The sequence below is a fragment of the Saccoglossus kowalevskii genome, chromosome 15 (assembly GCF_978046115.1).
Source record: "Saccoglossus kowalevskii chromosome 15, keSacKowa6.1, whole genome shotgun sequence".
NCBI lineage: Eukaryota > Metazoa > Hemichordata > Enteropneusta > Harrimaniidae > Saccoglossus > Saccoglossus kowalevskii.
The window spans coordinates 19,075,555-19,102,094 of NC_140655.1; the positions used below are offsets into that span (position 1 = coordinate 19,075,555).

General features: G+C 36.0%; 1 protein-coding gene across 1 annotated transcript; it reads left to right on the top strand.

The window, feature by feature from the left end:
• The first annotated feature begins 143 nt into the window (after nt 1–143).
• On the top strand, nt 144–25,003 carry LOC100372259 (uncharacterized). Its single transcript, XM_085490535.1, has 9 exons — nt 144–234; nt 5,351–5,391; nt 11,961–12,026; nt 12,718–12,851; nt 18,629–18,791; nt 18,945–19,061; nt 19,457–19,561; nt 21,718–21,804; nt 22,691–25,003. The coding sequence occupies exons 1-9, from the start codon at nt 153–155 to the stop codon at nt 22,862–22,864; spliced, it is 969 nt and encodes a 322-aa protein (XP_085346661.1). The 5' UTR covers nt 144–152; the 3' UTR covers nt 22,865–25,003.
• Nucleotides 25,004–26,540: the final 1,537 nt, after the last annotated feature.

The following is a 26,540-nucleotide window of genomic DNA, read 5'->3' on the forward strand; positions in this document are numbered from 1 at the left end:
AAAATTCTCCTTATACTTCAACCAAAAATATGTAAATTTATTCAAAGATAATAAAATATACTGAACAAAAGTAATGAAAACAGTGATATTTTAAAAAACATTAGCCCTCGTGTGACCTTTCCCGTCATTCCTTATGTCACAACAAGTTCAAAATGGCGGCCTCTGACAATCCAAAAATATTTCTCAGCGACGAAGAAATACAAGACGACGATGAGCCAACGAACCGAGAAGAAGGTAAACCTCAAATTCATATTTAAAACATAAGTCTGCTTTTTGCAGAAATCGTCGAAATTCTGGTGGAACTGATTTTACTGACCATAATTTATTCAGTGCGTGTGTACAGGGTTACGTCGTTGAATCAAAACGGATGAGTGTCTGTTCTTTCAAATATTATTTCTTCTCAATTATGATGCTGTTTTTATTCGATAACGATTCTTATCCCGAAACACAGTTCTGTACACAGACAATGACTGGAACTTACACTAAATGGAGATACGTACATGGCCTTACAGGCTACCTTTTATGAATGAAGTCCAAATGCGACACATGGTTCAGACATGGTTCAGAAGGTGACCACCGAACTCGGCCAGAATTCTACTCGGCCAGTGACCGATCACGGCCAGTGACCGTACTCGGCCAGCATATGTGTTAATGGGTTTGTCAAAGGGTGTCGATTTCAGTGACGCAACAGTAAAATGTTTAAAAAAAATACATGGGCCCCAAGGGTTATCGATCTCAGTGATGCAATAGCGAGCGCGATTTCAGTGATGTCTATCGTGCTTTATTAATAAAAAAAGGGTTGTCGATCTCAGTGATGCAAGAGCGAGCGCTGTGTCTTTTGTCATATCACAGTAAAATGTTAAAAAAAATACACGGGCACCAAGGGTTGTCGGTCTCAGTGATGCAATAGCGAGCGCAATTTCAGTGATGTCTATCGTGCTTTGTTAATAAAAAAAAGGGTTGTCGATTTCAGTGACGCAACAGCCAGCGCTGTGTCTCTTGTCATATCACAGTAAAATGTTTAAAAAAAATACACGGGCACCAAGGGTTGTCGATCTCAGTGATGCAATAGCGAGCGCTGTGTCTTTTGTCATATCACAGTAAAATGTTTAAAAAAAATACACGGGCACCAAGGGTTATCGATCTCAGTGATGCAATAGCGAGCGCTGTATTACAGACTGCCAGAGTCAAATCACAATACAATATAAAAAAATGTACGGGCGTCAAAGGGTGTCGATTTCAGTGATGCTGAAAGGGTTGTCGATTGTTAAAAAATAAAATATGGCCACAAGGATTATTGGTTTCAGTGACGCAGTGCTTTATGGTTAAAAACGTTGGAGTTCGTGTAACCGTGGTGTAACCCTCATGGTTAATTAACACATCTTGCAAGGTGTGATTCTTGTATTAGACGCTTGTTATTGTTTCCGTGTCACAAGTGGCAGCAACGAGCACTGCGTTATTTATGTAAAAATAAATACTGCACGGACGGCAAGGGTTTAATCAAGAATGGTGAGAGGCATGTAGTAATCTTCAGTGGAAATGAAATACAACAGTTTTGAAACTATGCCATGTTATTGTATATACAAACCGGAAGGCTGTTGGCGATCCACTCCACTCAAGCAAGCAACATGTTGCCATGACGATCCGGCCCTGGTTTGGACGATCCAAAACAGATTGGGTATAAATTATATTCGATATGCGTTCATATCTGAGCAATACATTTCAGGGTCCGCATTTTTGTGGTTTGTTAGGATGTGTTTTCGTGGGGGAGATTGCGTGAATAAATTGAGAACTGAAGTCGGAATGTAACAATGTAGCAAGATGTCCCACTCTGTCGCCAAGTTAAATGCCCGACTTTTTGTACTTTATACGCTAAGTTGCAAACAATGACCTGTCAATTGGCGGCAGATCATTGTTTAAAGAAAAAAATTCACGGCTTAAAGGTGTTAACAACATGAATAGAAGTGAGTACGTAATTGATGATGCCGCCTGTACTAAACTTCGACATGTCGCTTTCGAGGCATAGTTTGCAATAGAAAAGGTTACAACAAATAAATAAAATAAAACGAACTAAAATTGTCACTGGGGTTGGTGTCTTTTTTCAAAATATTTCTTTCCGGGTACCTCGCCACAGGGAGTGTTAGACCACTGTTGTTTAGCAAGGCTATGAATTGTGTCTTTGGTGGAAAAGTTTTGGTTTTTGCCGTTTCAAATAGAACATTTCTTTCGGGGGTGTTTCTTTGTGTCTCAATTTTCAAGTTATGGTCACTGAGGTAGAATTTAGTTAGATTTTCGTGCATCTCAATATTTTGCAGGGTAACAAGGTAGGTTTCTAAAGCAAAATTGTTTTTTAATTCACATTATGTTTCTTAACTTATTTTTTAAATGTGGCGCAATCGTTATTCGAAATAACAGTTTTCACTGTTTTCATATTTCCATGTATATTATCAACTTGTGTCATGTTTTTTTTTTTCAACTTTATGGTCACAAAAACAATGGAGTTCGCGTGATCGGTGCGTAAAATACTTCATAGCTACAAGCGTGGGCATACTAACTTGTAATCGACAGACATGGATGAATAAACACCTCGTGCGAGGCGCGATTTGACTGGTGGCATACGACAGGGGAGCTCTTCTTTAACAAGTCGGTAAAAGGTGTGACCACGTGTAGTTATCAACAGTATTTCCATTGTGATTTTTATGCCAAATATGTCCATTCTTTTATTGAAACACACAACTTATTACTGCTGGTTTATATTTTATGGGTTGCGTCGATCTCTCAAGATACGCACAGACACAAGCACTCATGATATTGCCAGGTTGTCCCGTGACTTTCAACAACTAAAATAGAATTTCCCCTATGTACGACAACTTGTACCTTACAAGCGCGGCGTAATTGCATTTATTTACCAATAACTCGTATCTTACAAGAACGATGTATTTGCATTTATTTACCAATTGCAGTGTTCAAATTGGTCTGTACTTTTCCTAAATGAAAGTAACAAGTCGTGTAAAGGTGTTTTCATTCCTAGCAGAATTTGGCAAAGAATTATGCTTATGGCTATCTTGCATAAATCTTGTTTATCCACTACAAAGCCATCCGTGAATCGATCTAAACATGGAACTATAGTTCCATGATCTAAAACACTACTGCCTTAGTTCATTTAAACACACCGTAGGTTAGCGCCGATTGTGAATCACACTTGTAGCCTTGTCAAATGGTTTATTATCACGGTGACATGAGTCAAGACGCATGTGAATCATACTCAAGCATAGTCCATTATTATATATACTAGTAGTTTATTTTACCGTAACATAAAGTTTATCTATAACAGAAGTGATTTATTAAATGCAACTCGTAAATCTTCACAATATTTTGTAATGGATCTGAAAAATAAAATGCATTAAGGATCACACAATAAAATGTTGCGCCATACAAAACTGCTACAAATTGAAACATTAGTTTTAGTGTTTTTACATAGCAGAGCTTTTTCTTTGAAAACTTGCGTCACTGAAATCGACAACAGTCGGGGAAACAGGAGCGTTTCTTTTTTTGTGTGTTGTGTTGTTACACAGCGTAGCCAGATGGTCGCTGATGTGATGTCTGTGATTCTGTGATGTAATGTCTGTGTTTTTTCTTTGAAAAGAAAATTTGCGTCACTGAAATCGACAATGTTCAGCCAATTTTGAAATCAACAACTTGAACATGTCGGAGAACCAGTAGCGTTTGTGTGTGTATGTAAACTTGCGTTGTTGAAATCGACAATAAAACAGTCACGGGAGTTAGACAAAGACAGTCAGTGAAACGGATGTGTCACTGGGTATGTTGTGTAGCATATAACATCTGGAAATAAAATGCCGCCACGGCAACAGACGTGAAAGAAGGTGACAATTGTTGACCAATGACCAGTTAACACCTCGACATTCACAATTGGCCGAGTTGTGCATTTTTTTCTTGGCCGAGTTGAAATCTGGCCGAGTTCGGTTGTATTCGTTCAGAATACGTTGAGTGGAAACCCCGGAAAACACTAAACCAAATCGTCCAGTGAATATTTGATTAAAAGAAAGCGAAAACATGAAACAGAACCCACGACGGCAGCTGATTTCACAAGGGCGCCCTCAATGTAATCTATACTATTAAGTTTATTATATGTATTAAATCTGGGTTAAATACATTTAGTGAATTTGACATGATGTAGTTTTAGGAATTTCAAATCTAAAAATATGCCAATTGCTATGTTCATAATTTGTAAATATATAAATAAATAAAATAAAATGTTTGGTTTGGGGCGCGATATACTAGTATCTAACATAGAGGGCGTCCTGCTGCCAAATCAGCTGCGGCCCTGGCCTCGATCATAAAGGGATTTTTCTTTAGCTTTCTTTTCATAAATACTTAACTGAACGATCATGGTATATCCATAATTCGCCCTTTACGAAGGGTTTAGTGTTTTTTCAACAGGTTTAGTCTTTTTCAACAGGTTTAGTCTTTTTCAATAGGTTTAGTGTTTTTCAACTGGTTTAGTGTTTTCCGGGGTTTCCACTCAACGTTCAGAATAGGAATAAGCCCTGTGTACACATGTCTCTTTCGGCCGCTACGTCCGCATGAGCCTGACGATCTATTCCTGTCACTACATGGACGTGAAACACGAGTAATTTAAAACAATCATACCTGTATCATATGTCATTAATTTGTAGTTATTAGACCTTTTACAACAAGTCTCGGAAGTATTGGGGCAGTCAGTTTGCAAACTCTTTAGCGAATTGGCTAACTGCTTTTGTTTTGACTAAACTGTTGGCTATTGAATATTGCTGGTGCTGTCACGCCCACTCTGGAAGAATCTATATAACAGTAGGGGATGGTCGTACTGTTGGATGTCGATTTCGCATTAAAATATAACGGGGAATGTGTTCTATGTTCTTTGTGTAATGAGGTGTTTGGAGATGATAATGTAATGAGATTGCTCACACAAAAACGACGAATGACAGCCAGATTTGTTAGGGTACTGTAATGTTCAAAATATACATGTATGGTCACCAAAAATGACCTTAAAAAAATCAAAAATGTATGTTTTGACTACCGGTAGTTTATAATAGATCTTTTCAAAGTTAGTAATCAACCTAAAATTCCTGTAGTTGGATACAAACTCTAAGTGCACGACCAGACGCTCTACTTAATTGGTTGATTTCTTTATTCCCTCATGAATAGTAAAGTGTATCAAGCCACCCGGGTCTATTGGTTCCTATGGCAGAAACATCTATTCTATTCTATTCTATTCTATTCTATTCTATTCTATTCTATTCTATTCTATTCTATTCTATAATCCTTTTAATGTTTGTGTGTTTTATAGGGCAACAATTGGATGTCATTTCACTTGATCCTGATGCAACGGTGAGTAAACACATGAGGTGCCACGATAAACATTGCAATATTCTCTTATATTGAAACATTGCCAGAAGAGTTTGTTTTGCCTTTAACTTTCGGAGAGTAAGAACATTCATTTGCATATCGAGAGTTCCACTATATTCGGCAGGGCAAACAAAGTCAAAACAAACACTGCTGTCAATGTTCTTAAAAATATTACAATGCTGCAAAAGAAACTGATCAGTTTCTTTCAATGCCATTGTTAAAATTAAACCTCATTATTTTTTACTTTTTGGTTCAAGAGCTGAACTTCAATAAATAATGATTTTTTATATGCCTTTCTGAATTATTTACTAACTATAAAACTCTCTAGGGACCAAAACACAGACACAATTGCTGATTTCTTAACATATAATACATACATAATAATTCCAGCTATAACTTAATTAAACCATTAATGTTATGAGTCTGTGAGGTTGTTAACAACCAAAATTAAAATAGATCTATTCTCTGGAATGAACATTTGAGCATTTTCACTGCCTGGCAATAACAACCAGTGAAAACAACGATCGAAAACTCTGCCCCCAAGAATAGGCTAAAAATAGATAACATGATATATACAAACAATGGTTACTGTTATTAACAATGTAACAATTACATTAAAGTGCCTGTGCAATGCCCACCCTCACGTTTCCCATTTAAGATCTGTATCCCACTGAAATGGACAGTTATTGATTTTTTTGCTGAAAATGATTACTCGTATCCAAGAAAATTTTCGATATTTCTCATGTTGTAGCCACGCCCACCTATCCTGAAACGGTCGACTGTTTCCGGATTTCCGACTCTCGCCGAAAGTGCGCCACCAAATGCCAAAATGTGAGAGGAAGTCATACCCCTGAGCCGTAATAACACTAGTCATTCAGTATACATTTAAACGATATACATTTTTCAGTCGGCGTTTTTTTCTTTCTTTTTTTGTTTATTTTCTTTTTTTTTTTGAGAGAGAGAGTTTTTAGATGTTGTGTTGTGAGCAGTTGCAGTGAAACGTATAGTCATAGTGTAAGTATTCACACGTTTCTAATCGATCCAAAGGTGCGACAACAGTGGACGAAAGCCACTTAACCTCAGATTCATTTTTTGGAAAAACTGTCCTCGTTCATGAAAAAAAACAACAACTAGGTTTAAAGAGAAACGCCGACAACATAAACCTGGCGCAACACTTTTGAAAGAAATAGATTCCGGACCATGATCACCGAGGCGGATTTCAGAAGAGTGTTTCAAGAAAGTGTTTCAAATGAGTTGACTTTTTTGCGATCCTGATTATCGTTTTATAGAGACCATTTAGTCCCTGTTAAGTAAAAGGTAGCAATAATTTCGACAGTGACACGAAAACAAAGCGTCGGACAAACAGGAAATTACACAGCCCTTACACACTGCTAATTAGTCCCCGTTCGGACGGAGTCCGAAAACGGGGACTTATGTTTTGCCCTGTGTGCGTCCGTCCGTGCGTCCGTGATCACCTGTATCTCGAACATGCATGGACCGATTATGTTCAAACTTCACTCATACATCACACATTATATGGGACATATGGGACATGCATTTTTTTCATGATCCGATTAACGATAGCCGAATAGCGGCCATTTTAAGGCCGAAAATGCATCAAAATGGCACATTTTCACCATTCCGGACCCGGATCTCAGTTATGCATGGACGAATTTCGTTCAAATTTGGTACATACATTAAACATAATAGGACCTTGATGCACGTCATTTTTTTTTTCGGATCAAGTTCGAAATGGCCGACTGGCGGCCATTTTGTTTTAAAGAATTCAGTTCTGGATCCGTATCCAAGACATGTCTGGATTGATCAAGTTCAAACTTCACACACACAAGGTACATCATGTCACAAATATGTATGTGCATTTGTTTCATGATCCCATTAACGATAGCCAAATGGCGGCCGCTTTAAGGCCGAAAATGCATTGAAATCGCACATTTTCACCATTCCGGACCCAGATCTCAGTTATGCATGGACGGATTTCATTCAAATTTGGTACATACATTAAACATAATAGGACCTTGATGCACGTCATTTTTTTTTTCAGATCAAGTTCGAAATGGCCGACTGGCGGCCATTTTGTTTTAAAGAATTCAGTTCTGGATCCGTATCCGAGACATGTCTGGATTGATCAAGTTCAAACTTCACACACACAAGGTACATCATGTCACAAATATGTATGTGCATTTGTTTCATGATCCCATTAACGATAGCCAAATGGCGGCCGCTTTAAGGCCGAAAATGCATTGAAATCGCACATTTTCACCATTCCGAACCCGGATCTCAGTTATGCATGGACGAATTTCGTTCAAATTTGGTACATACATTAAACATAATAGGACCTTGATGCACGTCATTTTTTTTTTCGGATCAAGTTCGAAATGGCCGACTGGCGGCCATTTTCTTAAAGAATTCAGTTCTGGATCCGTATCCAAGACATGTCTGGATTGATCAAGTTCAAACTTCACACACACATGGTGCATCATGTCACAAATAGATATGTGCATTTGTTTCATGATCCGCTTAACAATAGCTGAATGATGGCCATTTTAAGACCGAAAATGCATTAAAATCACGTATTTTCACAATTCCGGAACCAGATCTCAGTCATGCATGGATGGATTTTGTTCAGATTTAGTACAATGTGTTGTACATATGCAGGTGCATTTCGGTCATGATCTGCTTTGAATGTATATGTCACTCAAATATGAACGGAACGGGGACGTGTCATTGACAATGACTTGTTGTTTTCATTTTCGAAGGCTAACAGTTTCTGAATTGTTTGGTGATTGGTGTTGAATGTCGAATTCACACCTCTGTTCTTTTTTTACCTCCATGCTTGCAGCTTGATCTGCGTAATAATTTCTGAAATAAGAATCCGGGTTTGGTCAATGTGTTTCCACCAAATAAAGTTTTAATATGATGTTATAATTATGACAATCACGCCATGGATCAAGCTAACTCGAATCAACTCTGAATTTATCTGTATGTGTTTCGATCTCGATTATTTTTGTTATCCAATTAAATGCCGCTTTTAACGCACTTGCCCTCGTCGTGACCCGACGCGTTCACCTATTTCAACAAAATTTCAATTTATTTCCACGCGACTGTCATTTATTTAGTAACTGTGATTTGTCGTTTTTTTTTAATTATTTTATAGTGATCACTATGGTCTAATGTTTAGAATGTCAAAATATGTTCTTTTTTATTTTAATTTTGAAAGTTTTACTCAGGCGATCGATGAAATAAAACAGTGTAGTGACGTGCCTAGTAACCTGCTAAATAACGAGATAATTCCGACGTCAAATTCTATTTTGTCCAGCGACAGTGTACAAACGTGCGCCGCTGACGATCACAGTGACTAGCTACACCAGAACGAACATATTTCGCTTCTAACTCAACCCCATGCAACAAAAATTGATAGTACCGTAGATACCCTTATTTAGGCGTCCTTTTTGCAACATTTCAATTCTTCATGGCGCCAAAATTAGAATACATTTAGCACAATTTGTTGCAAGTGGCGCCTATTCAAGGGTCATAGGGTCAAACAAGTATGATTTTTTTTTATTTGCACCTTTTTGGTTTGTGGAATGTGGGGCATCAAGAATATATAACTTCTGGTTGAGTGTTAATTGGAACAGGAATTTTTTTAGAAGGATTGTCAACAAAATGGAACAAGACATATACTGATGAAGAACCAGGTGATTTATTCATGTAAATGTAAACTTTATATACAAAATAAACAAGCAGTGATCAAGACATTTTTTTCGACTTGACATGAAAATTTATTATTACAGTTTTCAATACAACTGTCAGGTTAGTGATTTAAAAAAAAAAGTATATTATCAAAATTTTATGAAAAATTAAAACAAAATAGTGTGCATGATATCACGGTAAAATAATTAAGAAAAATTCCCAGAGTTCAAACATCGTCCACATTAGGCGGTGGAGTGCCTGAATTATCTTCTGTAGAACGTTTGGCAAAATAATTTGTAATAGAATTCATTGTCGAGTGGCGTTGTGCATCACGATGTGAGAAAGAGTGATTCATCAACTATATTGGTCCTATATTTATATCGTAAAAACAAAAGTGTTTATCACAGGTACGTGCCAGACTCGAGAAACGATGTCAGGAAACCACCCCGGCAGCGGTTATCAGTGTCAGACTTGGTAAACGAGTATCCGGTGGCCAGCTTTCGGGACTGTATGCCTAGCACGAGAGGCGAGAGATAATTCATACTCAATTATTTGAAAGTAACTGGCCTCATCGTTCAGTCGAGAGTTACGATTAATCGGGGATAAATGTATTTTAAACAATCTTGTTTTTAATGGTACAACCGAGATTTGTTTTGCCAACTGTACCAAAAGTTGTGCTCAAATACTCCGCAATATGTTGCAATAGAAGTGCGTGAAAGCGGCGTTTTGATTGGATGTTAATGTGACCTCCTGTCAAACGATGCACAAACTAACACATTAAGGCGGTCCTTTCTCACGCGATGAATTCGTGAGACTGAGAGGTAAAAAAAAGCAAAAATATATAGTGGTCTGTAATCGTTTTTTTAGAATGAGAACTATCTGTTTTCCACATTTAATGTCAACAACATTACATTTAGAAAGAATTTACAGCATGCGCATAATATTTACATACACCTAACTCTCACACCCGGTAGGTAATTACCGAGGGACTTAGCAACATCCCCAGACACTTTCCTAGACACTCCAGTGACCGCTGCAGACGCAATAAAATTACATACTCGCTCACGCGACAGTTAATCAAAACACCGGATGCGGTATGCCTTTGATGCTTTGTAGGCACAAAAATCATTGCTGTGTAACACTTGGAAGAAATATAATACGAACATAAAACTGGGAATGAATATTAACAAGAAATGATAAATGTAAATTCCTTTGATTGGTAGTTTATTGAAATGGCATTGTTTTGTCTTGTGCGTTTTTCTTTTGCCTCCAGACGCCATAAGCTCCTTTGGTGTACTGCGTTCACTAAATTTTCTTGTTTTAATTAGCCATGACGTCGTTTAGTTAGAAGCTATCAGACTTTTAGATAAGTCGCTTTGCATCATACCAACTATGGCAGTACATGTACATCGGAGATCGAACGAAATACGGTACCGGTATATGACTGTGCTCATGTGATCATCGCTCAACCAAAATTGTGGAGTTGTTTTTCGTTTGCATGGATTGGTAATTCACACTTGATGTACTAGGTCTGAAACAAAGAAAGTGCCTTTCTAACAGGAAGTCGAGCTGTCTGGATTTGACCGGGAAATTTAACACATGTTCTTAGCTTAGTGCACTTTACAACTTTGATACATTGTGTACAATTTCAGGTTTGGGTGACGCCTAAATTAGAATTCTTTTGTTAGGTTTGACCTTTGGGGGACGCCTAAATTAGAGGGACGCCTATATTAGAGTACTTACGGTATGTGTTCATTATGGTCCATTCCTCCTCGACGAACAAGTACATAAGTGAAAATTTAGTCAAAGACGAGAAAACTGCAGAAGAAATTTGCCTTATTTACACGTATCGGCAATGCAAGCTGCCATGCGACTTCCCCTTCTGACGTCACAAGGGGAATTTCTGTATGCAAATAAGAAGCTAATGAGGAGCCTCGTTTTAAAATACACAAAAATAAAGTTGCCGCAGATTGAGTTTAAAACACATTTTTTCACTTACAAAAATAATTCATGCTTAGAAACATAAAAAATAATAATATTTATGTATCAATGGATAATTGTAGGCGTGAAAATAGCAGCCATTTTACAGGCACTTTAATTGACAAATCACAAATAGTGTACTTGCACATCTTTGTCCCCCCCTATATTTCGCCTAAATTGATGAATCACATATCATGTACCATCATGTTTTCTTAAAAAGTAGTAAATACTTCTTAAATGATCAGATCTCCAGATAGACCCAAATTTACTGTTTATTTTAAAAACATTGTGCCATTTTTTCATTAAAATCAATGCCAAGGGATCGTATTGCAACACTTATAAATTACTGCTGTGTTATGTTGTGTTGTGTTTACCATCTGACACTCGTGAATTCTCAAATATGTTAAGCTGGCACCATCCAGCATTCTGATTGGTTAACAACCGACTTGACCTTTCAGGTCAACTCCTGCATGTAACAAATATAATGAATATTATTTCACATCAAGTGTTTGTGTGCGACCAAAAACATCTGGTAAGACTGAAAATAAGATGAACTGTACATGCATTTCATAGTAAACAGAAGAATTAATATTTTGTATGGTATTATAATCATGATTGAGTAATAAACGTTTTTAACTCAAAATAAAATAAGTCTGTGAAATAATGTGATCGATTTAACATGACTGTGATGTTTTGCTGCTAAACCAATCTCCCTAGGAGATGTACCATCACCCCCCCTGTATCTCCCAAAAATGACAAATGAAATATCATGTACTATCACTGTTTTATTTTCAGAATTATCACTTTCATCATCTGTGACCGTAATTTTGTATTAACTTTTGTTCTCTTTGACAATTTAGGATGTTGACTTGAATCACAGTCGAATCAGTAAAATAGAACATATGGATGTCTTGGAGAAAGTAGAGGTAACTATTTTATTTTTTGAAGTTATTTGTTATATAATATATCTCAAAAATCCTAGTACAACCAAGTGGGTTTGCATGAGAGAATGAGGCAACTAATTAGACAGCCGATTAAGCAAGTTGTCATCTCAATACCAAATTAGTGTTTATAAATATTAGCTCCATTAATAGTGTTTACATTAACAATAGATGAGAGTCTGGTCAAAACAAATTATATTAACTTAATAATAAAATGTGTAATATTTATTTTTCGTTTACTTCTATTGGAGATGTGTTTCTCATAGAACAAAGTAGGTAAAGGGTTTTCCACAGTGCATACAAGTAATTTTTATGTTTTCTATTTTTTGCAATTTTATTCTGAACCCGTTTATAACCTGTGTATGAAAATATAAATAATTCATGAAATATTTAAAAAAAAATTTAAATGACAATAATAGTTACTTTATACAGTAAGCGTATGCCAGACTGTATGCTGTTGTCAGTGAAAATTTAATCACTGATTTATCTTTATTTATCCTGGTAAGTCAACATTGTACCGAAGATGTACAAAAAAATAAAACAATGACTCAGCAAGCTTATGTCAGTCTCGCAAAACTCCCCCCCCCCAAATCCCTCAACATTTCAGGGTAGCGCAACCTTGGGGGCGCTGTTCACCACATTGAATAATGATTCATCTGTATATGTTTTTTTTCAGACCTTGTGTTTCCGGCAGAATTTACTTACAAAGATTGAGAACCTGTCATGTCTTAAAGACACCATAACTGATCTGGATTTATATGATAACCAGATTACAAAGATTGAAAATTTAGAAGCACTCACTAAGCTGACGTAAGTGTCATATAATATCTGTTATTTTTTCAAAAAGATTAAAAAAAAGAGTTGAAGAATTACAAACAGTGTGTAATTCTAGAAAGAATGTTTTCCTGAAAAGGAGAATCAATGATATGTAATCTTGTATTAAGGTAACAAATATTAAATGTGAGGTGAAAAACAGGAAGTAGTTCCGTTATATGCAAATCACATAGGCCTGGTAGGCATATGCAAATTACATAGGCCTGGTAGGCATATGCAAAATATATTGACCTGGGAGGCATATGTAAATTACATAGACCTGGTAAGCATATGCAAAATATATTGACCTGGGAGGCATATGCAAATTACATAGGCCTGGTAGGCATATGCAAAATATATTGACCTGGGAGGCATATGCAAATTACATAGGCCTGGTAGGCATATGCAAAATATATTGACCTGGGAGGCATATGCAAATTACATAGGCCTGGTAGGCATATGCAAAATATATTGACCTGGGAGGCATATGCAAATTACATAGGCCTGGTAGGCATATGCAAAATATATTGACCTGGGAGGCATATGCAAATTACATAGGCCTGGTAGGCATATGCAAAATATATTGACCTGGGAGGCATATGCAAAATCTGGGCTCTCTCTGGAATTTGCTAGGTAATAGTAAATTTACTAATCAAGAAAAAAAAGTATTAGTAAACTTTGTCTGGAAACTGCAGAGCATTTTCCCATGACCGAGCACAACGGGGAAGAGAAAACAAGAACAGCATGCTGAAAATGGTGCTTGCTGGTGCAACCTGAGCTCTAATTTTGTGTGTAATTTCATGACATCAAATTAGGCAGTCTGCTCCACAAAATGTACCATTTATGATGGTACAACAAAACATCACAACAAAATATGCAATGTAGACACCAGAACCTTTATTTGAATAACTCAGTATTAATTAAACATATTCATGATAAGCTCACATTGTTAACAGTGGGGAAAATAGTCATCATTCAAAAGTTCACTGCCTAGAACACAAGTCATCCTGTGAATAAATTTTCACGGGAAATTTCTCAGAAAAAAACTCTATGCCAATCAATATTATTATGAAGTAATCTCCCGTGCTCATCATGCAAACCCGCATGTTGACGTTTATGACGACACAAAATGACTATTTATTTTCATCGAAATTTCTGATGGAATCATAGCCATATGCTGCCGACCGCATTATTTACGTGACAGACACTGGCCGGCCCATGTTCGACATACAACAACAAAAGTAAAAACAAGACGTTCGAATGAAATCGGTAGGATAAAATTAAATTGTATGTCGCACCAAAGAGCTACGGAACCGCAGCTAACCTTCCATTATTTCTGAAATCGTGCTGTAGTACGATCAACTTTCCGTTTCTTGGTGCTGTCCGGGTTAGGACACCCATGGGTTTCTGGTTCTGAACACGATTTAGCGGTTTCTCCATCTCGTCGTGAAAAATACTCGTCGAGCAGTTGGCTGCTTCTTTTTGACGTACTTGTAGTCTCCATTTTCAATAAATAAACAAATCACGTGTTTGAGGGCGACATGAAACCGTCCCATACTGAGAGTAAAGTCGCGGGGTATCTTGAAACACATGTCGACTAAACTACGCATGTGCGATGACACCAAAATAAATTTAGAGTGGGAAAAATACGTTCAGTGGCAGTTCCGTGTTGATCGCGATCACCATGTAACAATTGTTGCAATCTTAGAAGTAACGGGACATTGTTTAACTTTAAAATGGCATTCACTCAAACCGTAACACGCGTGATGATCACAGTCGAGTCTTGACAATTAAATGAGGGCGATTTGCGAGGGTATTTTGTACAAAATGTGTTCGTAAATCCTACTAATAGATATTTATTTTGTTTGTAAATCTTGTCCAAATTTCGTAATTTATGACATTTGCGAGCGACAGCGAAAGCACAGAAAATATATTGACCTGGGAGGCATATGCAAATCACATTGGTCTGGGAGGCATATGCAATTATAAAGGATATATTCTAGTACAGTATTAGTAAACCAAATTTGGTGATGTTAAAAAAAGAAAGATTCATATTTAAAGTGTAACTGAATTGAGCCAATTGACTTTTTTGTGTGCAAAATTTATTTATAAACAACATTATGAAAAAACATCAAGTGAAAAGGGTATATAAATTGGGTAAACAGTCAATGATATTCCAAAACCGGGCCACGCCCCCCTCTCCCGTCACCTTCGAGTTTTTTCGGCATTACGAGTGTTGCCGAAATGGCGCCACCAACGGGACCATAAAGCAGGAGATTGCTAGCAGACAAGATTGTTAACCATTTTCCATACGCAAGCGTTTAGTAAACCAGCATACAGTACAGTTCTCGCGAAAGCTTTGGCCTTTGTGGCATCATTGTCGCCTACGCATGGCTTCATTGTCGCCCCAGCATCGCATCATTGTGGCATCAGCTTCGCGTCATTGAAAATTGAAGCTGTGTTCGCCTCGCTTATTTTGTGGCATCATCGTGGCCTCAGGTTCGCAGTCTCAAGGCATCAACATGGCATCAGCTTCAAAGTATTGTGACATGAGTATGACCTCATTATTTTCACACAGTAAAGGAAAACACATGTAAAGAAGTTCGATATATAATCGATTTGAAATTCAAGGCGATAAGGGGAATGAAATAATAAAATAAAATAATCAAGAGTAAAATGACATTTTACTAAAAAGATATCTTGTTGAATTATTTTAGTGTTGCGAGTATTGGGCACCAACAACTTTGTGAAGTAAATTACAATCGGCAAGGTGACGAGTGTCGTATTGGCTGCAAGGAAAATTGTGATAAATTTAAATCACACTATGCAATCGTCGTTCGGATACAACAAAATTTGCTATATACGAAATGAAACTGTTCTTGTTATAAAATTACCTTTTTTTCACTCATTTTTAGTCCCCGTTCGGACGCAGTCCGAAAACGGGGACTTATGTTTTGCCCTGTGTGCGTCCGTCCGTCCGTGCGTCCGTATGTCCGTGATCACCTGTATCTCGAACATGCATGGACCGATTAAGTTCAAACTTCACTCATACATCACACATTATATGGGACATATGCACATGCATTTTTTTCATGATCCGATTAACGATAGCCGAATAGTGGCCATTTTAAGGCCGAAAATGCATCAAAATCGCACATTTTCACCATTCCGGACCCGGATCTCAGTTATGCATGGACGGATTTTGTTCAAATTTGGTACATACATTAAACATAATAGGACCTTGATGCACGTCATTTTTTTTTTTGGATCGGGTTCGAAATGGCCGACTGGCGGCCATTTTGTTTTAAAGAATTCAGTTCTGGATCCGTATCTGAGACATGCTTGGATTGATCGAGTTCAAACTTCACACACACAAGGTACATCATGTCACAAATATGTATGTGCATTTGTTTCATGATCTCATTAACGATAGCTAAATGGCGGCCACTTTAAGGCCGAAAATGCATTGAAATCGCACATTTTCACCATTCCGGACCCGGATCTCAGTTATGCATGGACGGATTTCATTCAAATTTGGTACATACATTAAACATAATAGGACCTTGATGCACGTCATTTTTTTTTTTCGGATCAAGTTCGAAATAGCCGACTGGCGGCCATTTTGTTTTAAAGAATTCAGTTCTGGATCCGTATCCGAGACATGTCTGGATTGATCAAGTTCAAACTTCACACACACAAGGTACATCATGTCACAAATATGTATGTGCATTTGTTTCATGATCTCATTAACGATAGCCAAATGGGGGCCGCTTTAAGGCCGAAAATGCATTGAAATCACACATTTTCACCATTCCGGACCCGTATCTCAGTTATGCATGGATGGATTTTGTTCAAATTTGGTACATACATTAAACATAATAGGACCTTGATGCACGTCTTTTTTTTTCGGATCAAGTTCGAAATTGCCGACTGGCGGCCATTTTGTTAAAGAATTCAGTTCTGGATCCGTATCCAAGACATGTCTGGATTGATCAAGTTCAAACTTCACACACACATGGTACATCATGTCACAAATAGATATGTGCATTTGTTTCATGATCTGCTTAACAATAGCGGAATGATGGCCATTTTAAGGCCGAAAATGCATCAAAATCACGTATTTTCACAATTCCAGAACCGGATCTCAGTCATGCATGGATGGATTTTGTTCAGATTTAGCACAATGTGTTGTACATATGCAGGTGCATTTCGGTCATGATCTGCTTTGAATGTATATGTCACTCAAATATGAACGGAACGGGGACGTGTCATTGACAATGACTTGTATTTGCTGGTAAGAGAACCGATCCCATGCCCGGACTATTAATACATGCAAAACCCACGTACGCTGCCTGGTGCGTCGGCGTTGTCGCCAGTCATCTTGATACAAAGTTCCAAAACAAGTGCAGACATTCCTACCTATGATTGGATGGTTGTGATGGCGTCGGTCTTTGGTAAAATTTGACATTCACTTTTCAAAATTAAGTCACGATCAGCATGGACGTATTTGGTGACCAGCCGATGAACAATTTGAAAATTATGATTCACACGGAAGTCCTTCGATACTGAAAATCGTCGACCCCAGCCTAGTCTGGTTTATCTTATTTCCCAACTCACAAAACTGATTTGTATCTCAGCCCTGTTTTTTTTTCTTTTTTTGACCTGAGGTCAAATCCCATCCGTCCCTGGCACTCTAAAACAAAATCGTGACATCTCTCGTTGTCATCATATTCCTCGATCTCATAACTCTCGTCAGACGATGATAAGATAGATTCCGTGTCGCTTTCCGAGCACTGCATGCGTATAGCGGCCATTGTGAAACGATGACAAGTTCCCCCCGTGACATCACAAATCACCCTTGCATGCTAATTAGGTTCTCTAGCTGAAGCCTCATTCTGAGTCGGCCAAGAAATTGGACGTGGGCGTTTCCTTATCCAGAACATTATTATTGATCGTTTATTTAATTTATGTACATTTTTCACTTGTTTTTTTTTCATAATGTTGTTTATAAATAAATTTTGCACACAAAGAAAGTCAATTGTCCCAATTCAGTTACACTTTAATGTTAAGTACTTTCACAATTATGAACATTTTGGAAATAATACTGATGAAAATGAATTTTCATGCTTTCAGTTTGGTGGCGCTATAATACTGAATAGGGGGCGCTGTTCAAGATATCAGTACAAATACAAATAATGGCATGCAATACAGGTGGCATAAGAAGTGTTAGGTAGATCTCCATTACATATAATACAATATGTACCAAGGCAGAGGTTGAATTTAATAAAATAATATCTGGTTGTGGAGTGGTACAACCACTCTGAGAAATTGGCTGTCCACATGAAATATAGTTGTCCTAAAATGCTTTTAAATTCTTTGAATTCTAAAACCAAGGTTTGCTACCTTTTATAAAATAATCATGAATAATTTTTACGTCAAGTCATGGATCTGGCTTTCTGAAAAAAAAGTTGAAAACATAGAGGTATAACCCGTATTACATTAATACTACATTGAACAATGCAATAGTGTGATTTCTGTATTGATTTTCATTGTTGAGGCCATAGCAACCAGTTGTTCTTGATTGCCTGTTTGGCAAAAAATAGTTGTCTAGAACAACAGGACAAATGTAAATTTCAACCCCAACAAAAATTGTATTCCAGGAAATAGGACAAATTTCAACCCCAGCATAGTCACCTACAACCTCTCCTGTGCCGTGCTGCGCTGCACCACGCTGGTTTCCTTCAGTAATTGTGTATTGTGTTTTTTTTTTGTAGTATCTTGGATCTGTCATTCAATCGGATCAGAAATATTGAGAACTTGGAGACATTGACGGGGCTGACACGACTATTCCTAGTACAAAACAGAATCAGGAAAATTGAGAATATTGGTCATCTTGTCAACCTTACGATGTTGGAACTTGGGTCCAACCAAATTAGGGTAAGATGTTTCCTGGCACAGGGGGGCACTGTTTGTTGATATGGAAGGAGGTGATAGAGACGGCAGTGCTTATTTATGTTGCAATATGATTCTAGACACTTTATTGTAAATATTGATAGTTATTATCATTTATGTGTTTCTTTTTTGTTGCAGAAACTTGAAAATCTTGATTCGTTGGTAAATCTAGATAGTCTGTTCATTGGCCGTAATAAAATTACCCAGTTAGAAAATTTAGGAAAGTTGAAGAAATTGACTACATTAAGTATACAGGTATGGTAAAAAACAAGACTGATTGTGTTTTTCTCCAGACACAATGATTCCATATGGATGCACAGTAGTATGTGACAGTTATCATCATTGAACGTAGACCATGACAAAAATGTTCTATAAATATTTGTAAATGTTGAATGTCACCTTTCACAAAAAAAAACCTGGAGTATATTTTTTTCTTTTCTATTCCTCCCCAAAAAATGACCCATGTGAAATGCTGTACATTTGGTGCAGAAATAACCAAAAAATATTTGAAAATTACAAAAAAATATTTAAAAAATTGCAGCAGAATTTTAGTCCGAAAAATTCATTTTATTTAAAGAGATAAAGCACTATGTCATGTCCTTGAATGTTCAGCTCTGTAAAGATGGAGACTATGTTTCAATTTATTGCAGAGTAATCGTATTATAAAACTAGAAGGCTTAGAAGAACTAGAAAACTTAGAACAACTTTACATCAGTGACAATGGAATTCAAAAATTGGAAAACCTGGATAAAAATGTAAGTTGAGACTTCATCTAATTATCGCGATCCAAACCATATTGGTTGAATGATTTATTAACAAGATGAGTGTCAATGGCGCAAAGATTCTTCCGCTTCTGAAAAATAATTATGCAAAATCACTTAATATTTAGTATTCATGTATTTTCACCAAAAACTAATCAGGATTGTGGATCACTTTGTTATGCAAAATCACTTAATATTTAGTATTCATGTATTTTCACCAAAAATTAATCAGGATTGTGGATCACTTTGTTATGCAAAATCACTTAATATTTAGTATTCATGTATTTTCACCAAAAACTAATCAGGATTGTGGATCACTTTGTTATGCAAAATCACTTAATATTCATGTATTTTCACCAAAAACTAATCAGGATTGTGGATCACTTTGTTATGCAAAATCACTTAATATTCATGTATTTTCACCAAAAACTAATCAGGATTGTGGATCACTTTGTTATGCAAAATCACTTAATATTCATGTATTTTCACCAAAAACTAATCAGGATTGTGGATCACTTTGTTATGCAAAATCACTTAATATTCATGTATTTTCACCAAAAACTAATCAGGATTGTGGATCACTTTGTTATGCAAAATCACTTAATATTCATGTATTTTCACCAAAAACTAATCAGGATTGTGGATCACTTTGTTATGCAAAATCACTTAATATTCATGTATTTTCACCAAAAACTAATCAGGATTGTGGATCACTTTGTTATGCAAAATCACTTAATATTCATGTATTTTCACCAAAAACTAATCAGGATTGTGGATCACTTTGTTATGCAAAATCACTTAATATTCATGTATTTTCACCAAAAACTAATCAGGATTGTGGATCACTTTGTTATGCAAAATCACTTAATATTCATGTATTTTCACCAAAAACTAATCAGGATTGTGGATCACTTTGTTGTACATTTGCTTGATCCTTAACCTTGAAATTTGTTGAAATTACAATGTGGTTGTCCAATGCTGTAGAAACTAAAAAATAATTTCTTGTCTTCTTTATATGATCTTCACAACATTGTTTATTTCTCTTCTTCTGTCACTTCAATAATGAATCCTGAGAAGAATACTTAACCAAATTTTCTTGCCCAAATTTTTCTGCACTTTTTAGCTCCGCTGTCAAGCGGAGCTTATCATATGAGTGATTGTCTGTCGTCGTCCGTGTCAATGTTTTACTTTTTCGACTTCTTCTTGAAAACTACAAGCCTGAATGCTTTGATAATTGGTGTATATGTACCTTTGGTAGACCTCTTAGGTTTGTTCATTTCATGATGATATCTTCAATTCTCTAATTTTGGTGAATATTTTTGTCATTTTGGTAAAAAGTGATATTTTCGACTTCTTGTTAAAAACCACAAGTCCAATTGTTTTGACATTACATATATAGGTACTACATCTGGTCCTCTCTCAGATTTGTTCATTTCATGATAATATCTTCAATTCTCTAATTTTGATGAATATTTTTGTAATTTTTGGTAAAAAGTGATATTTTCGACTTCTTGTTAAAAACCACAAGTCCAATTGCTTTGACATTACATATATAGGTACTACATCTGGTCCTCTCTCAGATTTGTCCATTTCATGATAATATCTTCAATTCTCTAATTTTGATGAATATTTTTGTAATTTTTGGTAAAAAGTGATATTTTCGACTTCTTGTTAAAAACCACAAGTTCCATTGCTTTCATATTGCATATATAGGTACTACATGTGGACCTCTCCCAGATTTGTTCATTTCGTGATGATTTCTCTAATTTTTATGAATATTTTTTTTGTCATTTTTTGTAAAAAGTGATATTTTCAACCTCTTGTTAAGAACCACAAGTCCAATTACTTTGATATTACATATATAGGTACTACATGTGGACCCCTCTCAGATTGTTCATTTCGTGATGATATCTTCAATTCTCAAATTTTCAGTTTTCACCCAAAAAAATTCGGCTATTTTTGTCCTCGTCTTCTGAAGGAAAGTTAGGGAACTGGTGGTGAAAAGGTTAAAGATATGCAAATTACATATCCCCTTTGATAATAAGAGAATACCTGGGTTTGTAGGGCACACATCTCCTAAATTTTCTATGAACTTTGATGACACAGAGTTGTTGACCTAATGCGAAAATGAACTGATTTATTTTCTACAGGTTAAATTGGAAACATTGGATATTGCTAACAACAAAATTGAAACAATTGAAAACATCTCACATTTGGTGAACCTGGAGGAGTTTTGGGTAAGTGTATCACTATAAAGTTGTTATGCAAATCACCTAATTAGTATTCATATTGTCACACGCAACGTAATATTACCGTAATTGGTATAGTACAGGTGTGATGGTTCAAATACCAAAATGGCAACAGTAACAGAAAGACTTCCCTGGCGGCGATGATAAAATACGAACACGGAGCCAACAGATGAGGTTTCAACTGGTACTGGTATTATTATACTCTGCAAACATCAAGTACAATAACGCGGTAAAACTCCACTACTCCAATAACTAGATACTTAAACTCCAATACAATTCAACGAGATCTCCGATCTGATCTCAGTGCTGAACAACTCCCCTATATATACCCCACACTGTCTATAAATAGACCATTACATCAGCATACATAATGAGTCTTGAACTTACTACCAATTTCTAGAATGTTCCATTACCTTCTATTGCCTCCTAGCGTTCTATTACCTATTCAACCAGTTTCTAAACAAAATCTAGAATATTCCACCCAGACACAGTACGGTTCTAGAACATTCTCAGTGACACGGAAGTGATACATAAGTCGTATGCGACACATATAGACTGTACATAATTGTCTTCTCCATTGAATCGCTGTATTAAGTCTTGGTACTTGCGTTCTCACTGGACCAAACTGACTCTGGCATCAAAATAATTGCCTTAATGACAGGCATGAACAAAAATCCCTGCTGCGTGTTCTGTGATAAATGAACTGTTCGTATCAATGTAAATTGCAAATGGATGAAGGTAAAAAAAAAATATTAAAAAAAAAAAATTGTCAGTCAGGACTTGAGTTGAGACAATTCCCTGTAATGTGTTGTAACCCAATCCTAATAGAGATATTCATGGAATAATATGCAACGATATTTTTTTTATTTTTCAGTGTAACGACAACAAAATAAGTAAATGGTCGGACATTGATCAGTTAAGAAATGCTAAAAACCTTGAAACAGTGTATCTGGAGAGGAACCCCATCCATAAAGACCCCGCGTATAGGAGGAAAATAAAACTGTCATTGCCATGGGTACACCAGATTGATGCAACGTTATGCAACTGAGACTATTATGTCAAAACATTTTACAACAGCTCTATCGATTGGTTACATATTATGTTTTTAGTACCTGTGGATGTGACTCTCCAATCAGAATAGCTGTTACTTGATGCAGGTCATCCAATCAGTTTGTGTTTCAATTAATCCTTGTGTATTTACTAGGTACATGAACTTTTAGTAACAGTTTTGTAAATAATGATTAATGTTGTAATACTTAAAAAGGAAAGAGAAGCTTTCTTGTATTTTGACATTGTCTGAACTATATGTATCGACAATGTAAAAGAAAAAAAAAAAAATTTTATTTTTTTCACAAAAACTAATTTAAATAGTTGAACAGCAGTAGGTAATAATGCAAGTTTCAGATTCTATTTCCTTGATTCAAGATTCATATTCATAACTCAGATTCAGAATCCTCTTTTGAAATTAGATTCAGATTCAACCTTTGATTCATATGCCAATTTTTGATTCATATTCTAACTACACATTCAAATTTAAGCTTTGGATCGAGATTCAGGCCAGACTTTTATTATTCCTTGTTTCGCGAACCCGCCGAATAAACAGGAGCTGAAAATGAAATAAAAATAAAATTTTATTTCAGCGTAATTTCTTGAGTCCACCAACTTGTAAGTGCAAAAACTTATTTTTATCTTCATTTTTTTCCGTCCGCTGCATAACAAACCCAAGTTGCATTTTCGTGGGAGTATCATGATCAAAGTACCAAAGTCTCGCGCAGATGAGAAACAAGGTTATACATGGAATACAAATTTATTTCATTTCTTCTCTTCGATCAATGATCTCACTTACAATTCTTTGAGAATCACACAAATCTAATGGAAAAAAAGAATTAATTTTATTTATTTTTCCATCCTCCAAAAAATTGCCTTATAAAAACTCGAGAAACAAGGAATAAAAAAAGTCTGGCCTAAAGGTAAAAAAAGTGATAAAATTCCTATTTTGTGTTCAAATTCAATCTCAGAATAAAAAACATATCAAAATGAGTGTTGTGAATCTGAAATGAAACTTAATTATTCAACTATACATTCAGGCACTCACTCTTGACCCCTTAAGGTCACACATCCTGTTACTTAATTCGCTGGGTGGTTGTGTAGGGTTCAAATTCACTTTCACTGCATTCAGGTTTTGTTGATAATGGCTGCTGAGGTAAAGATGGCTGTCCTGAACATAGTATTAACATGAGGGACTTGCAGGATCTATGCTATTAAGCTCTCTTTTAAAATTGTCATGGGTCTTGATTTGGGGGAGTGACAGATTACTGGAGTAATCAAGTTCCTTATATGGCATGTTCTGCTCCATGTGGTGTTCTTATCACTATACCTTGCCCTACTACCATCTAGGTATGCTGCTTGTAATATTACGTATTCAGATTTATACAGACGGGACGCACCACGGAATGGCATCACTGACAGTTTGAAAGCAAGAAGGTTTTTCTATACTTGTGCAATTTGTGTGGGTGACAATGCTTTTATTATAAACAATAGTTAACTACAATAAATGATTAGTACCCGGGGTATTGTACATCTAAACACCGAAAATAGTAGAATTTGTGAGTTTGCAAAAAGTCGTATCAGCACATGTTTCAAAATGTATCAGCACTCATTCAAATTTGTTCCTTGTATGGGGTAAACCACGTCGTCCACATTGACACGTTCCAAGCTATGACATCATATTGAAACATTTTTCTTTGTTTTCATTGGACGTAGAAGTGCTCAATGGTAATAGAATCCTATCACTCATGCAAATGTTCACATACTGCAAAACATATTTTGTCGTCATTTGGGGCTATAATCTCTCAATAAAATATTGCTACAAGAGATGTATAATATTATCACAAGAATTTAGCCAAGTATGCACTTTAACATTACACGACTTTAGAATCTGTGTATTTCAAGGTTTAAATTGAGTTAGTTGTAGTGAGTGGAACATTCTATGCTACTGTCCGGCTCAAGAAGTTTTCATCTGAGCGAGAGTTTGAAAATAAATAACGAAAATCTTTGTGTCATACCCTCCTTTCCCTTACTGCCCGTAATCCTGTCAGTATGTCATGTCTACAGCATAAATGGTATCTGAGCCTTCTCAACATTGTTTGTCCAAATAGAAATTCATTAAAAGGAATGTTTAAACTGTGTTGTATTGTGGTATTTATAACATTAATTTATTCACACATAGAACCCAGGTAAAAAAAATAATCAAAGAACCCCTGCTGAGTATTGGAGGTATATTTAAAAGTAAGTCAAAATTTAAGATTATTGGTAGACTTTTGAATAAGGGGTGTTATTTGAATGGTTTCAAAATATAGATGAGATTACTCCATAAAGGAGTATATATACCGAAGCAAGGGTCATGTTCAAATCAGCCATCTTGAATCGGATGCATGTGCAAATGTTTTGCATATTGTGTTGAAGTTTGAATCATGTTTATAGCAATATGGCTCCAAAAACCGCATTCATTATAACAAAATGATCATCAGTAAGCCATTTAGAATCAAATCTGGAGGAAAAAAAGTAATATTTTAGCACCGCTATGCTTACTTAGTAAGCATAATTTTAATACAAAATTAATCGGGTCTCTTTCAATGCACCTACATTTTTATAGAACAAAATTCAACACCAAACTAATAGTTTGTTTGATCACTGAGCAAAATCTCCAACTTCTGAGTGGATACCTTTGGATAATATGCAGATATGATTCGATTTGGTGCCATGTTTATGCATATTTTTATATTAATTGTTGGCCTTTCCAGACAAAATATCAAAAACTTCTGAGCAGATTTTGATCTAATTAGGTATATACCTCCTTGGGATAATATGCAGGCCATGTCTGCATATTAAGTAACTAATTTACATATTGTCTCATTCCAGCTTGTGTAAGCAAAATCTCCCAACCTCTAAACGCCATTCACTGACTGATGGGAATTTACATTTCCAAGTTTTTTTTTATAAAACAATGATTGCATATACTCTTGTTTTCGCATGGGAGTTTTTCATTGTTTAACTGATTAAGATATCAGGTGAAAAATAATTCAAATTAAGCAATTATGATGCACAAAGTTTCATTGAAACATGATTAGTACTAGAGATATTTGTAGAAAATTCTTACTGATTATTATGCAAATTAGATAATTAATATGTACATATTTAAACACAAAACTAATTAGGTCTGAGTCTGTCTATTTCATTGAAATGATCGGCTTTCAAAATATGCTGGAACAGACATATATACAGGATAACCGCAAAAACTCCCATTGTCTGCTTTGCACACTGAAGTCAAAAAATCTTACTTTTGAATGATATCCATAAAAACAAGATAATTACAATATTTGGTTTTTGAGGAACGCGTGCTCAGAACAATGAGAGTGATGTGTCAAAAGTCAAAATAAGATATCTTTATAATAATCAATATTAAATACATATTGTTGATTTACATGAATTTCTATTGTAAACTGATTCGAATAAGGCAAATACAGTTTGTTTTCTGGGCTAAATATCTTTAGCTACTGTATTTGCTTCACTTGAATATCAAGCAACCCTAAGGGACGACGTCAAAAGATCGATGTCGGATAAAAAACTTATTTGCTTTAGTTTCGGGGTGGGGGTGGGGGGTGGGGGGGGTTGACCTCAAAAAGTTTCCATCCTACAAAAACAATTATATTTTTTAATGAAGT